General features: G+C 40.0%; 1 protein-coding gene across 1 annotated transcript; it reads left to right on the top strand.

Moving 5' to 3' along the window:
- Window positions 1-3,797: 3,797 nt before the first annotated feature.
- On the top strand, window positions 3,798-5,260 carry kcnj12a (potassium inwardly rectifying channel subfamily J member 12a). The gene has a single exon (XM_084567939.1). The coding sequence runs from the start codon at window positions 3,834-3,836 to the stop codon at window positions 5,136-5,138; it is 1,305 nt and encodes a 434-aa protein (XP_084424065.1). The 5' UTR covers window positions 3,798-3,833; the 3' UTR covers window positions 5,139-5,260.
- The last annotated feature ends 8,554 nt before the right edge of the window (window positions 5,261-13,814 follow it).

Genomic DNA, 13,814 nt, shown 5'->3' with positions numbered 1-13,814 from the left:
GAAGAGAATGAAGGTTATGCAATGTTGCCTGACAGTCCAATGACCTCATCATGCTTTTCATCTCAGCTTAGTTCAGTTTGAGTCACTTTTATTATCCAAAATGGATATTTAGAATGCAGCAGGACAAAATGAAAACCTAAAATACGCCGCAGTCGTTGCCAAAAAAGGGACAGTATCATATCAAACGCACGGATTAAAGCGTGCATGTCTTCTTATATGCCTCAGTAGTAGTGTTGTATCAAAAGTAATATAAGGTTGTGTGCACTACCCAACAGGTGTCACTTAAAGCTGGAGATTTCAGGTTTAATATGAGTGATTCAGCCTTTGTGAATGGTACAAATAATTAAAAAAAACTGCGCAAATAAAGATCAAAAAAGCCCAGTGAGAAGCTCACATGTGGGAATGATCAATCAATGGAAACCAGGTGTTTGAACAGTGCAACAGCTACAGGTGCAGACATAAAACCTACATTTTGTACAACTTGCACAGAATATACCAGCTGTTATGACAAGAAAGAGCTTTATGTTCTATAAAGTGTTACCAGTTTTATATTAACACTTTGTTCAACAATTACCTGAGATCAGCACAGAGGACAGCCTATGTAGAGAGTCTGGTTGGATTACTGTCTGGTCATCCTACTGATGTCTTTAAAGCTATTTAAATGACCAACTATTATTCTGAAAACAAAAAAACAGTAGGTTAACTGGTTTGTATAATACACCTGAGATCAGACAGCATCTCTGCATGTTATAGTGGTGTTACTTTCTATAGGAAAATACTTGTAGGTCACTTGAGACGATATGAGTTCCGCGTGGTGAGCTATAGGAAAATACAATGACACCTGAGCCGTGGCTCTTCCTTCACAATGGCCTTGGGAGGTGGGCCGGGATTGTAGTTCCTGAGTAGCTCAGTTTCCTGCATGCCTGTCTTGAGATGAAGGGCCCTCTCCCACTCCACTTTATTGTTCCTCCGAATCCCTTCTATTATTTTGCACATCCAATTATTCAATCTATTCATCCTAATCAGCTGCGAGCTTATCATCTCCCCCAGTCGCTCCTCTCGAGTCCCCAGGAACACACACACACACAGCGGACTAGGTCACAAAAGGTTACTCAAGAAATTATTGAAGATAGTGCAAATCATTTTCAGTGTCGTGCCTTGTGAATGAAAGATGCATGTTGCAACGCAAAAATATGCTACGACTGGCCTTCCTGTGAGCTGTCATTTCTCGCTGCATGTAGTGCAACATTTTGGTGCTACAGAGCTCTCAGTATAATCAAGTGATAATAAAGGTACAACCTTGGTACCCAAAGTAAACACAAATGTCAGCCCACCACCAGGATGACGTCTCAGTATGAGGACTAATACTAGATAACTGTATCTACACATGTTTAACAGGAGCATTAAACCCACTTTAAAACTTGGGGAAGAAAACATAGACTGTTGGTGGAGGCAGTTTTTTACTACATGCAAATCTACTTGTAATTAATATGGCTAAAGAACAATGGATTGCCTTGAAAATGCACATTTAAAAAAAAAAAAAATTACTGTCAGGTCTGTTGCAAATGTTCTGGCATGTTAGAGACAACTATTGAGTTCAACTCAAAGGCCTGGTGACAGAGATTAATCTTTAAATGCTGTATACATGTTACATGCACAATCTCCTATGTCTCCTATGTAGCTACAAAAAAAATAAATAAAAAGGTTTATCCTTCACAGTTTGAGGTGCATAATGTGAAATGAGTCAATATTAAGGCTTAAGATTCATCTCAGTTATATATGTCTGTCAGTGTGGACACTATGTCATATAGTCAAGGTCTTATCCGAGGGTTGGGGGTAAAAAGGGCTTAATTAAACAACACACAATTAAACAGGATAAGCTAATTAGTTTCACATAGGAATATATTTGAGAGGAGGGGTAGGATTACTATTTTTATCTATAATAGCTGTGCTCTTTTGGGAGTGTAATGTGTAATATTGTCAAAAGGGCTTTTGGAAATATAAAAATAGCACATTTCACTACAATATGTTTTCCTGGTATAGGTATGCGTCCGACCCTATGGGACAGTTTTAAGATTGTCCATGAGGTAATCAGGCTCCAGATCAGGAGAACTTCCACCTGAAAGAGTTTTAGCGAGGCAGGATTTTAGTGTGAGCGTGCGGCAGACGGCAGGGCACCCGGGATTTAGGAGCGCACATGAGTGAACCGTCGAGTCTTCAGGGCCCAAATCAGGCAGACACGACGGATGTGGCCAGGCGGTAAAAGCTGTCTGCACCCAGAGGGGCTTCAGTCCAGCTCCCACGGGTGAAACTCCTTGACCCTGGGGCGCAACATCCAGCGCAGTGGCCAGGTTCTCCGCTGCCTGACCGAGATAATGATTTGACAGCTATGCTATGATAATTCATTTAGATCCGGACTGACATTTAGACACATACAGCATGTGGCTTAAATTGTTTCATATGTCTCATCTAGTAACACCTTTTAAGCTAAAGTTCCGTTGTATTATAATTATGAATATGTAGTACAGGACATTGCACCAGGGAGACATCAAGTACCTACTTGTATAGAGCACCAAGGGAAGAAGGTATAAATTTACTGCATTCTCACAGTGTGATTAATAACACTGCAACCTTCTCTCTCCATCTCTGTATGTAGCATCTGGAATTGCATGTCCATGGAATCAGTGGCACACATACGAGTCCCCTAGGAGTTGAAATACACACACACTACCCCCTGTACTCCCTAACAAAAGTGTCGTACGAAAGCGACAATGGCCAGCTTAGGCCACAAAAGAACAGATAGAAGAGCACATCTTGTCTGTTGGATGTGTGATGACTGTATGGCATGCTGCTGATAAACTATAAATACAACGAAGACGTGTTGATACTTCACATGTGATAGCCTTCCCTATCACTGGCAGGCTTAAAATAAGACAGCCCTCGTCCTTTTCTAAAATAGCAAGCTATACCAGGTACAAGAAGAGACTCACACAATTGTCAATTTTGCCATTAAATAATAATCATTTGGTAGGCGGCGACTTAGTTTGCCCCCACTGCCAATCTCCTTTATAACTCGAAAAAGAAAAGCACAGGAAATGCCATGTGACAGAAGTGGATGCGCTGTGAGGCCAAGCTCTTCACTTACCCCGCAGACATCAAAAGACATAAGAACCCTTGAGTGGGGGCCAATTGGATTTTGAGTCGTGATGTTTAAAGAGAGCAAGATGGCAAGGAGACGGAGTGTGAAGTAACCAAAGAAACCAGGATTATAGATGCTAACTCTATGAGCCTTCTAATGTGAATTACAACAGAAATACAAGATAAATGTAAAAGATGATGGATTCAAGTGGGACTGGTTGTTAATGCATTAGTCAAAGGACAAGTCAGAAAACAACACATAAAAAGAGGAACTAGAGAGTAGTACGCAGTAAATAATGCTTTATTGAGTCATGTTTCATCCATAAATATTAAGAAAACTGCACTAACAGACAGACTTTAAATCTAGTATCATAATCAGTATTAATGGCCTTCTTTGTGGTTCATGGGAAAACTGTATGCTTGTGTGAATGCTTATTGTGTAACATTTTTTAATCATTCTTCTTCATTTAAGATTTAACCATTATGTCAGAGAAAGATGCTCACACATGTTCTCCTCTCCCGAAACTCTCTGCAGGGATTGGATTCATGCACAAGGCTCCCACCCAACTCCCTGTCCATGACTCACTAAAATACTGCTTAGGCAGTGATCAAGCTGTGAGGGGCCTTGATCACACACTAGGACTCCAGGCCTGCCCTTCTGCTCTGACCCTGCAGCTGGAGGCGTCATCAGGAGCATGAGTGTGGGAAGAATCAACCGCTACAGCATTGTGTCATCCGAGGAAGAAGGCCTCCGCCTCACTACCATGCATGGCATGAACGGCTTTGGCAATGGCAAGATCCACACACGCCGCAAGTGCCGCAACCGCTTTGTCAAAAAGAACGGCCAATGCAATGTGCAGTTTGCCAATATGGACGACAAGTCGCAGCGCTACATGGCAGACATGTTCACCACGTGTGTCGATATTCGCTGGCGATGGATGCTGGTAGTCTTCACTCTTGTGTTTGTAGTGTCCTGGTTGGTCTTTGGCTTAGCCTTCTGGGTCATTGCTTTGCTGCATGGCGATCTGGACAACCCAGCCGGAGATGACAACTTTACTCCGTGTGTACTACAGGTCAATGGATTTGTGGCTGCCTTTCTGTTTTCCATTGAAACACAGTCTACCATAGGTTACGGTTACCGCTGTGTAACTGAAGAGTGTCCAGTGGCTGTCTTCATGGTGGTCTTCCAGTCCATAGTGGGCTGCATCATTGACTGCTTCATGATCGGCGCCATCATGGCAAAAATGGCAAGGCCTAAGAAGCGAGCACAAACACTGTTGTTTAGCCACAATGCTGTCATTGCCATGCGGGATGGAAAGCTGTGTCTCATGTGGAGGGTAGGAAATCTTCGCAAGAGCCACATTGTAGAGGCCCATGTCAGAGCACAGCTCATCAAACCTCGGATAACGGATGAGGGGGAATATATTCCTCTAGACCAGATAGACATTAATGTGGGATTTGACAAAGGCTTGGACAGGATTTTCTTGGTTTCACCCATCACTATTCTCCATGAGATAGATGAAGAGAGCCCCCTTTTTGGGATCAGCAAACAGGACTTGGAGACCGCAGACTTTGAGATTGTCGTCATCTTGGAGGGGATGGTTGAAGCAACCGCAATGACCACACAGGCTCGCAGCTCCTACTTGGCCTCTGAGATCCTTTGGGGCCACCGGTTTGAGCCAGTCTTATTTGAGGAGAAGAACGTGTACAAGGTGGATTACTCTCACTTTCACAAAACCTACGAGGTGCCGTCCACCCCCCGGTGCAGTGCCAAGGACATGGTGGAGAACAAGTTCCTTCTGCCCACCTCTAATTCCTTCTGCTACGAGAATGAGTTGGCCTTTCTTAATCGTGATGAAGAGGAGGAGGAAGATGTAGGTGGTGGGAGCAGGGCGCTGGCAAACCTGAGCCCGGACCGGAACAGCCGACATGAATTTGAACGCTTACAGGCCACCAGGACACTGGATCAAAGGTCATTTCGTAGAGAGTCAGAAATATGACCTCTACCCATTGACCATGGGTCAAATTTCAATAACTTTATCCAAGGGTAAAAATGCAGAACAATGCAAAGTGCCATAGGACAAGCTGACTACTGTGAAAGAGAAAAGAAATAGGACAACGGTAAAAGGGACTTAACTGGAAGGAATGGGGGAAAGAAAGAGTACACAGCTTAGACAAAATGTGGTAAGGAATGTCTACAATCAAGGAAAAGGCTAGAGAAAGACCTTCTTCCTTCATGGAAACTTGAATCTTTTTTCACACGTTTATTTTGAGTTAAGAGTGTTTAACAATAGTGCATCAAAAAACTATTATGACAGAACCTTATAATCAAATCTTAGGTGTAAATACATTTCTTAGGTAAGTTATGTTTTGTGTGCAGTATCAGTTTCCAAAAACACCTCTTAAAAAAAATTGTTCTTGGCCACAAATAATAGTGTTAACAATGCTCCTCTCAAACTCTCCTCGCATTGCTGTAATTTGCTGGACCTGCGTTCAGTGACACATTGAAAATTCGTGCACTGCAGCATTCAGATGCAATGAGCCATGACAAAACATCTGACCGTGAGCCACCGAGAACAACACAATCCAACAACTTCATTTTAGTATCAGCAAGCAAGCACACAAAATCCAACACAGGGAGAGATGGCAAAATGAATTGCACTTTTAAGAATATAAAGGAGTGTGTTGAGTAGAATTGAAACTGTATGGAGATCCTCTAATCACGAAATGCCTCTTACAAGCCACCAACTTCATGATTTGGCAGCCTACACCTATCATGATATGTACAAACACCGCTCAAGTAAAACAAAACTAAAGCACAAATGGTGGACGATCAACTTAGACATTCTGTAAGTACCCTATAGGTTACAGTATCCAGGTTTGTATTGATCAAATTCATAAATCGTCAATTTGTAATTCTACAAAGAAATGCACCTTAAAATGTACCCTTAATTTTGCATGTAATGTAACAAACTAAGTCACGCAAGTAAACCTGTATGCGGGCAGTAATTAACTTTTTTTTTTTTTTTTTGAGATCCATGCAGAAATTAAGACAACCTGGCTTAAATTGTTCACAATTAATGAGTATTTGTTCTTTTTAAGAATGGATCTATGCACATGAACCATATCAGGGGGCAGATTTCTTATTCAGTTTATGTAATGCTTTATTTGCTACCCAATGATTGGTAAAATAAAACCCAGAAATAAAATAGCACAAAGTCATTTTCTAAGAGTAGCTGTTTTGCCTATCAAACAATTTTGACTAAAGTACAATTAAACTGACAGTACAATCTTAAAATTTACAAAGGAAGACTGAAAAAAAGATGTGTTTCCCACATAATTGTTTCACTAAAGGGTAGTTATTTGATCAAGCTGATTTGGAAATATAAGATGTGGGTGTTTTTATCCACCCAAACACCACTTATCTTAAATGCCAACTGAAAGTATCATAGGGGCAGATGTGTCTTCACATTACTTTGTGTTAAACTAATACGGTTAGAGCGGTCCAAATGTATTAACAATTTTACAGCAGCTGGCCCCGCATTTCAATTCATTTCACATCAACAGGGGGTACATTCAACTGCTTTTTATATTGTTACTAATGGAGTCCATCTCTGATTTAAACTGTACCTGGGTTTAAGACTTATTACACAATTTTATTCGATTATTTTATGGCAAATGCATCCCTTAGATAGGCAAAAACCAGAATACAACTGAGCAACAGTAACACAAAGAAAAACTGCTTCCACCTTTTTCAAATACTTGATTCTTGCATTTATAATCATCACACATAAATCATCAGACAGATAAATGCATTTTAGCAATACGCTAATATGATGAGTTGACTTGAGCGAGGTCTGAATGGAAGCAATAAACAGTGAAGCACGCCTTTTTGTAGTGATTCCCTTGTAATACACTGAAAATACATACTTATGTTATTAACAGCTAAGGCATGGTACGAGGACAGTGACCATACTTTTTTTTTCTTTTTTTTGTATTTTATTGTACTTGTATGCATTTTTCTCAGATCTAATACCAAAGTAACGGAGTGTAGCTCAGAGTTAAGCTCTGAAGTGATTGTTCCCACAGCAATCTTCCGAAACAAAAAAGGGTAGTCATACTCTACGAAAGGTGTTTCAGTATCAAGTTTGCAAATGGTTTCCTTTTAGATCTATAGGGAACATTGTTTTTTGGTGTGGTTGTACACTGCCTGGCCAAAAGAAAGTTTGTTGGACCACCTTTAGCTTTGATAGCAGCACGCATTCACTGTGGCATTGTTTCGATAAGCTTCTGCAATGTCACAAGGTTTATTACCATCCAATTTTGCATTGATTTTTCACCAAGATCTTGTATTGATGATGGGAGAGTCTGACCACTGAGCAAAGCCTTCTCCTGCACATCCCAAAGATTTTCAATGGGGTTAAGGTCTGGACTCTGTGGTGGTCAATCCATGTGTGAAAATTATGTCCTATGCTCCCTGGACCACTCATTGGCATTGTCATCTTGTAATATGGCTGTGCCATCAGGGAAGAAAAAATCCATTGATAGAATAATCTGGTCATTCAGTATATTCAGGTAGATTTTTTTCCAACCACATTTCTTCCTCAAAGACGAAGGTTCCCCACTATAATTCCAGTTTTTAATAATTCGTTGGACATTTCTTAACCCAATTTTAGTAGTTTCTACAATCTCCTTAGATGTTTTCTCTGCTTGATGCATGCCAATGATTTGATCCTTCTCAAACAGACTAACATCTTTTCCACAACCACAGGATGTGTCTTTAGACATGGTTGTTTAAGAAACGAGAAGCTACTCATTGCATCAGTTGGAGTTAAATAACTTGCTGCCAGCTGAAAGTTAATCCCCCATGCAGTAATTATCCAATAAGAGGCTCGTACCTATTTGCTTAGTTAAATCCAGGTGGCGACTTTTTTTTTTGGCCAGGCAGTGTATGATATAGTATGCATAGTTAGTGTATCAGTAGATGGTGCTCAGCATGACCACAGTTGAGAAGCAGAGAGGGGTACTGACACAGAAGCCAGGCAATAAAGTGCCGTGGCTGAGGTCAACAAGAGTATTGAATTTTAGCTGCATAAAACAAGTCAGTTAAAAATAGTAATACAGTACGGGGTTCTACACTGCCGTCAGACTGCATTTTCTGACGGGGAACTGAAGCTACCAGATTTCACTGACATGCAAGTTGTAGGTCTAGAGCAGCCTCGATCACTTAGTTTGTGTTATTGTGTGACTTTGTTCTGTTAACACATTAGTTCACGACACGTCCAAGTTAATGTGTTAAAACACCAGTCACATATCGGTGTAATCCAGATAAAGATTTATCCGTCTGAAAAGGTTGTCTGACAGTGAGGTGTACAGCGTACAAACAGATTTTTAAAGTGGTTAAAATATGATTTTCTGCTGAGCTCGTTCCACAACAGTTTATTTTCTGTGACTTCACTCCACTCTGTTTCTCCAAACTGCTGCTCACCATCTACTGTAGACTGACCCTAACCCCGCTTCAAAGAAACTAAAATATTCCTTTAAGTCATTTCTGAAAACAATGCTATTTGTTTAAACTAATCCCCGCTGAACCAAAAAATAAAATCCACTCAAGTAAAATTTAATTTGTAGACCCAGATTCATTTGCTATCTCTATATACAGTAGTTTAAGACACAAAATTATTATGCATGATACTTTTTTTTTCTTTGGCATGGACAATAGCATTTGAAAATGATCCCTAGATTCTAGTCAGAATTCATCATTCAACATGTTTATGTTGCGTCACAAAATGCTACTCACCAGTCTATCTATTACCTCACTAAAATGTGGATGTCACGTTCCTGTCAAACTATTTTAGTTCACTTAAACATTACGTACGTGTAGAGGAAGAATCTTACAGAATATGGTGTAAAGCTACAACACGACAACAAAGAGGGGAACCATAAAATGGTTGTGTTGGTCACAATGACTAAGATTTTCCTAATAGTAGTCATTTACCTTAAGTGAAATGTTTGAGTCTATGACAGTTCTTAGTTTTATGTTGCTTTTATTTTTTAGAATATTGTAGGTTGTAGTAAAATATAAATAGATATTTTTTTGGCTGATAAGTGACGCATTCTTTATTCAACCCTACACATTTTTAATATGCTCATTACCTTCTGGGAAGGTTGTATACACTGATGTGTGAAGCCTCTACACCTACTCGCAAAGTTTCAGTGGTAAAAAAAAAAAGAGTCAACAGCTTCCATGCTGCGTCACTGAAATGCATAGTTCAATCATTTGTACTAAATATTTTTTTCAGAGAATGCTTTAGCTTTGACGTTGCCCACCTGAGCCCTTAAAAAGAAGCACACACAAAAGGTTTTGCTCAATATAAAGGTTTATAGTGTAAAAAGCAAAGTAATGTTATAATAATGATAATAGGGAGCAGCCAGGCTGAACAAACCTGCTTATTTTTATACAAAGTTCTTTTTGATAGAATACAGCAATCAATATTTATCTGTTTTTACCAGAGTACGACAATGAAATTACTATGGAGAGGAAAAAATAAAAAATCTTGTCTTAGTTTTTCAGTTATTTAGTTTCTGTCGTTTTCTTTCTGCTCAGAAGCTCATGATTAAACAGGTATTTCTCTTAAAGGGATGATTGGAAAAACCTTTGACCTCTGTAGAAGTCTTCCTATGTCCAGCAAAATGTCTACTGGGCTTTTGATTTTAATTCAAAGTCATTTAAATTATTCAATTAAAAAACTAACTGTGAAAAAATGGTTGTTTTTTTTCTTTTCTCTCTTTTGTTGAAAGTGGTCCACCGGTCTGTATTGATGTGTCCAAATCCTGGACTTCCTCAAGCTTGGCTAATCAATGGGCAAAGCAGTAGCTGAGGTAATACATCACCATGAGGGGCGGTTTAAGATGAGAGATCAAGCTTCATGTCAACACAGTCAGATGACTTCCTGGTCTGGGGCCAATTATTCAAGAAGGCTCATCAATTAATCACTGTGACACATGAACAACCAGCGGGGCCAGGGGCCTTTTGGCCCTGACATGTGCAAAAACTGCCGAATCAATTGAGTAACAACACATTAGAGACCATTTTAACATCTCAAAAAATAAGAAATGTTAGTGTTTGAACTACTTATAATGTGGAAGCGTAGGAAAAACACATGGAAATAACAAGAATAATGAAGGCTGAATTCTACGTAGCTGCTGAAAATTCAGGGTCCTTATATTTTCTGGAGAGCTGCATGTGGAGCTACAGCAGCATACATCTACTGTAGTTTTACAGGAACACTTGAACAGCACATGTAGTCATTGTTGAGGCTACATGTGTTTTGCTTGCCAGTCAAAATGTCTCCTATGACAAGAGGCCTACTATGCAGTAAATGTACTGTCCTGTTTTCCTCTTGTACAAAAATTGTTGCATTCCAAGTCCTACAAGTATTGTCAAGGACAATATAATCTGCAGCTGACATAATGTATGCAGCATATAGACTGAAAGAAAAATTGCACTTGTTACATGAAGTTTGGCAAAAGCCAGTTCCACTAATGGAGCCTACAGTTTTGTGGCAGATCTCGCTGAAGATCAGGTCCTAATGTGGAATTTTGAAAATGCAATAATCAAACATAATAAGATTTAGACAGAAGACATACTATACATTATATCATCATGTACACATAAGATCAGTGACAAAAACCCATCCAGTCAGGGCTCCCGTAGCCAAAGACATATAACAGCTATGCGACTTGTATAGTACGACGTAATCATCTGTATCAGTGAACACATTTTTTGACTGTGCTGAATGCTTTGCACGAGATTTGTGTCCATCAGTCCTTTCTAAAGAATTCAGGTTGGGGTGATGAAGTCACTCACATGGAGTGACAGATGTGGGATTAACAAGCTGGCTGCTGGTTGTGCTGAGCTCAGGCGTCGGGTCTCAGCACCAACTGACACTGGGATCACAGAGGTTATGCTGGAAGCTTTTGCCAAGTTTGATTATGCAACACGGACTAAGCAGTGAATGTCAGGCTTTGTGTGGCTTGGTATTACACACGGTATAAGTTAGTACAGAGTATAAGTGAAGCCTTCAGGATTAGAGATGGGCCGTGTTAATGAGTGCCTAATGCATGACAGTATTATAGATTATTCTCATCAGTGTAACATGGGTGGTGGTACTCAGAATTTGACTTGACTCTGCAAATGAGCCGTCTTTTGAAGGCTGTGATGTCGGACTGGTGTGCTTTCCATGCAGGATTAGACAACAAGAGGTCTTGTATAATTAAGGGCACGTCAGGATAAACTGCAAGTGAGAGAGTTGCTTCGTAATCCCAAACACATGCCATAGAGATGGGTGAAGCCCACTGGGATGGCTATTATCTCAGTTTCATTATTTTGTGGTGTCCATGTATACAAACCCATTGTTTGTCATCACTTAGCTTTGCAAAAATTACCTTTAACAAAAGAATCTTGACAGAAAATGGTCTGTTAGCAGTTGTCTGTATCCCTGAGCTATGAGTGCCGCTGGTGCACCAGTCTCTCCCTTCACACTCACGGCTCCTGCAAATAAAACCTATTAATTACCATATGGAGGCTGTTGCCACGTAACCCGCTGGCCAAAAAAAAAAAAAACGTGCAGCTGGGGAGCGAAGCAGACACAACCAATACAGCAATGCTATTTATTGATGCTAGCTAGACAGCTAGATAGAGATATATAGATAGACAGCTAGACAGATAGATGGATGACTGTGATGATTTTATGTCATCAAGATATTGTGTCTAAATTACACAACAGCAAAGTTGACAACCTGGATCTCTTGGGAACGTCCCTTCTGTGACTCCCAGAGAACAGTTGATTAAGCCAGCTGGGGTCTGGACTCACACATTTGCTCACATGATAGAAAACGAAAACCATTACACATACGAAAGTCTTCTGGAGCCAATTAATGAGAGGTAAGGAAGTGGCCTGGTCCAGCTCTCTGCCAGCCAGCCAGCCAGCCAGCCCATATAGCCTAGTTATAATTAATGCTGGAGCAAACTCCCTGAAGCCTGGACTGTTGATGACAGTAAAATGAGGGGAAACTGTGTTGAAGGAGCTATATAAAGCTCCTCAGTGTCAAACCACATGTGGCTCTGTGACCAACACTTTCACCGCTGGAAGATTTCCCAGTTAGATCCTGTGATAGTAACACTCAATCAAAGCTACTTCGGGGGGCCTGAGATCTATGTTACTGTAACAATGCCTGGCTTGAGAATATCATTACAAGGAAATTCTACCATCTACATAGGTACATAGTGTATAAGCTTATCCCATGATGCCAAAATGGAAATATAGTATGAACCAGAATCTCACTCAATTTAAATTAAAATTTTAAATATACATACATTTCAAAAGGACTGCCATTCTTAAACATCAAGTACAAAATGAACTCTTTGTGTGGGTCAATAGAAGTATATTAAGGAGTAAAATGTACTGTATATTTGGGGCAATCACGTAAGATTGTCAAGACATGGGGAATATTGGAAAAAGTACAAAAACAAAAATAATAGTAATAATATAATATAATAATATAATGCAATTTTATATTTCCACCAATCAGCCATAACATTATGACTGGTCATAATCATTGGTCAAGTGAATAATACTTATTATGTTGTTATCATGGCAAGTGGATAGCTGGCCAGTATAGTCCTATCTAACAGACGATCTACTGTACCTAACATTGTTTAAAGCATTTAATGTTGGTTCTGATATAAAGGTGTCAGAATGTGTATGGGGTTATGTAGTGCTTACAATGGACATTTGCGCATCAGATCTCAACCCCGGAATAAGGTATCGAGGTGGTCTGGTCTGTCAAATCATGATTTTTTTAACCTCACATAGATGGCCAGGTGCAGGATGCACCCCCTTGCTGTTGCCATGACCCAGTTTTCCCAGAAGAGCATTACATCGTAATGAGATCATCAATGTTATTCACTTCTTCACAGGTTAATGGTTTTAATGTTGTGGCTGATTGGTGCATAGTTATACATTACTGTATTGAAGTAAAGTATAAATGAATTCTATTCTATAAAGAGATGCAGACTATGTATTTTTGTAAACAGACATTTCACAATAGTTTGGATGCCAACGCACAGACTGAGGAAAGTGAAAATAAAACCAATTAAAAGTGCTGCTGAGTTGACAGAAAGTACAAACTGATCCCTCTGAGATGCTAAAGTGTGATGGGACTTTATCCAAAGACTGAGACTTGTTTTGTAGTCTGCTGCCCAAATGGAAGAGACACAGCAGCTCTGTCCTCCTACCCACGCTTGCTGTCTCGTGTAAAAAGCTCACTGGTGTTATCAATTAGCTGTCAGCAGTTCCCCTGTAAAAATCGAAAGACTGCAAATGAGAACACATGGGGTACCCTTGCTTGATGGCATCATACTATTACTCACAACCTCATCTCCACTCCGAGCCTTAGCCCTACTTTTTACTTTTTAAAAGATGACATTTTGATGAATCACTGTAGGAACATTGCTGCATTCCTTTTAACTGTGTTGGTTCCAGGGTCCTGGGGTTGTACATAGTGGTTCACATAGTGTCAAGCACTGATAAGGTTATTGCTAACATCTACCACTGGGGGTCACCAAGCTTTAAAATCCATCATTTACGGTTGATATTTGTGGCTACGAAAGT

This window comes from Chelon labrosus (assembly GCF_963514085.1).
Source record: "Chelon labrosus genome assembly, chromosome: 19".
In the NCBI taxonomy this organism is placed as follows: domain Eukaryota; kingdom Metazoa; phylum Chordata; class Actinopteri; order Mugiliformes; family Mugilidae; genus Chelon; species Chelon labrosus.
This window is presented reverse-complemented; position numbering and strand designations above follow the sequence as displayed.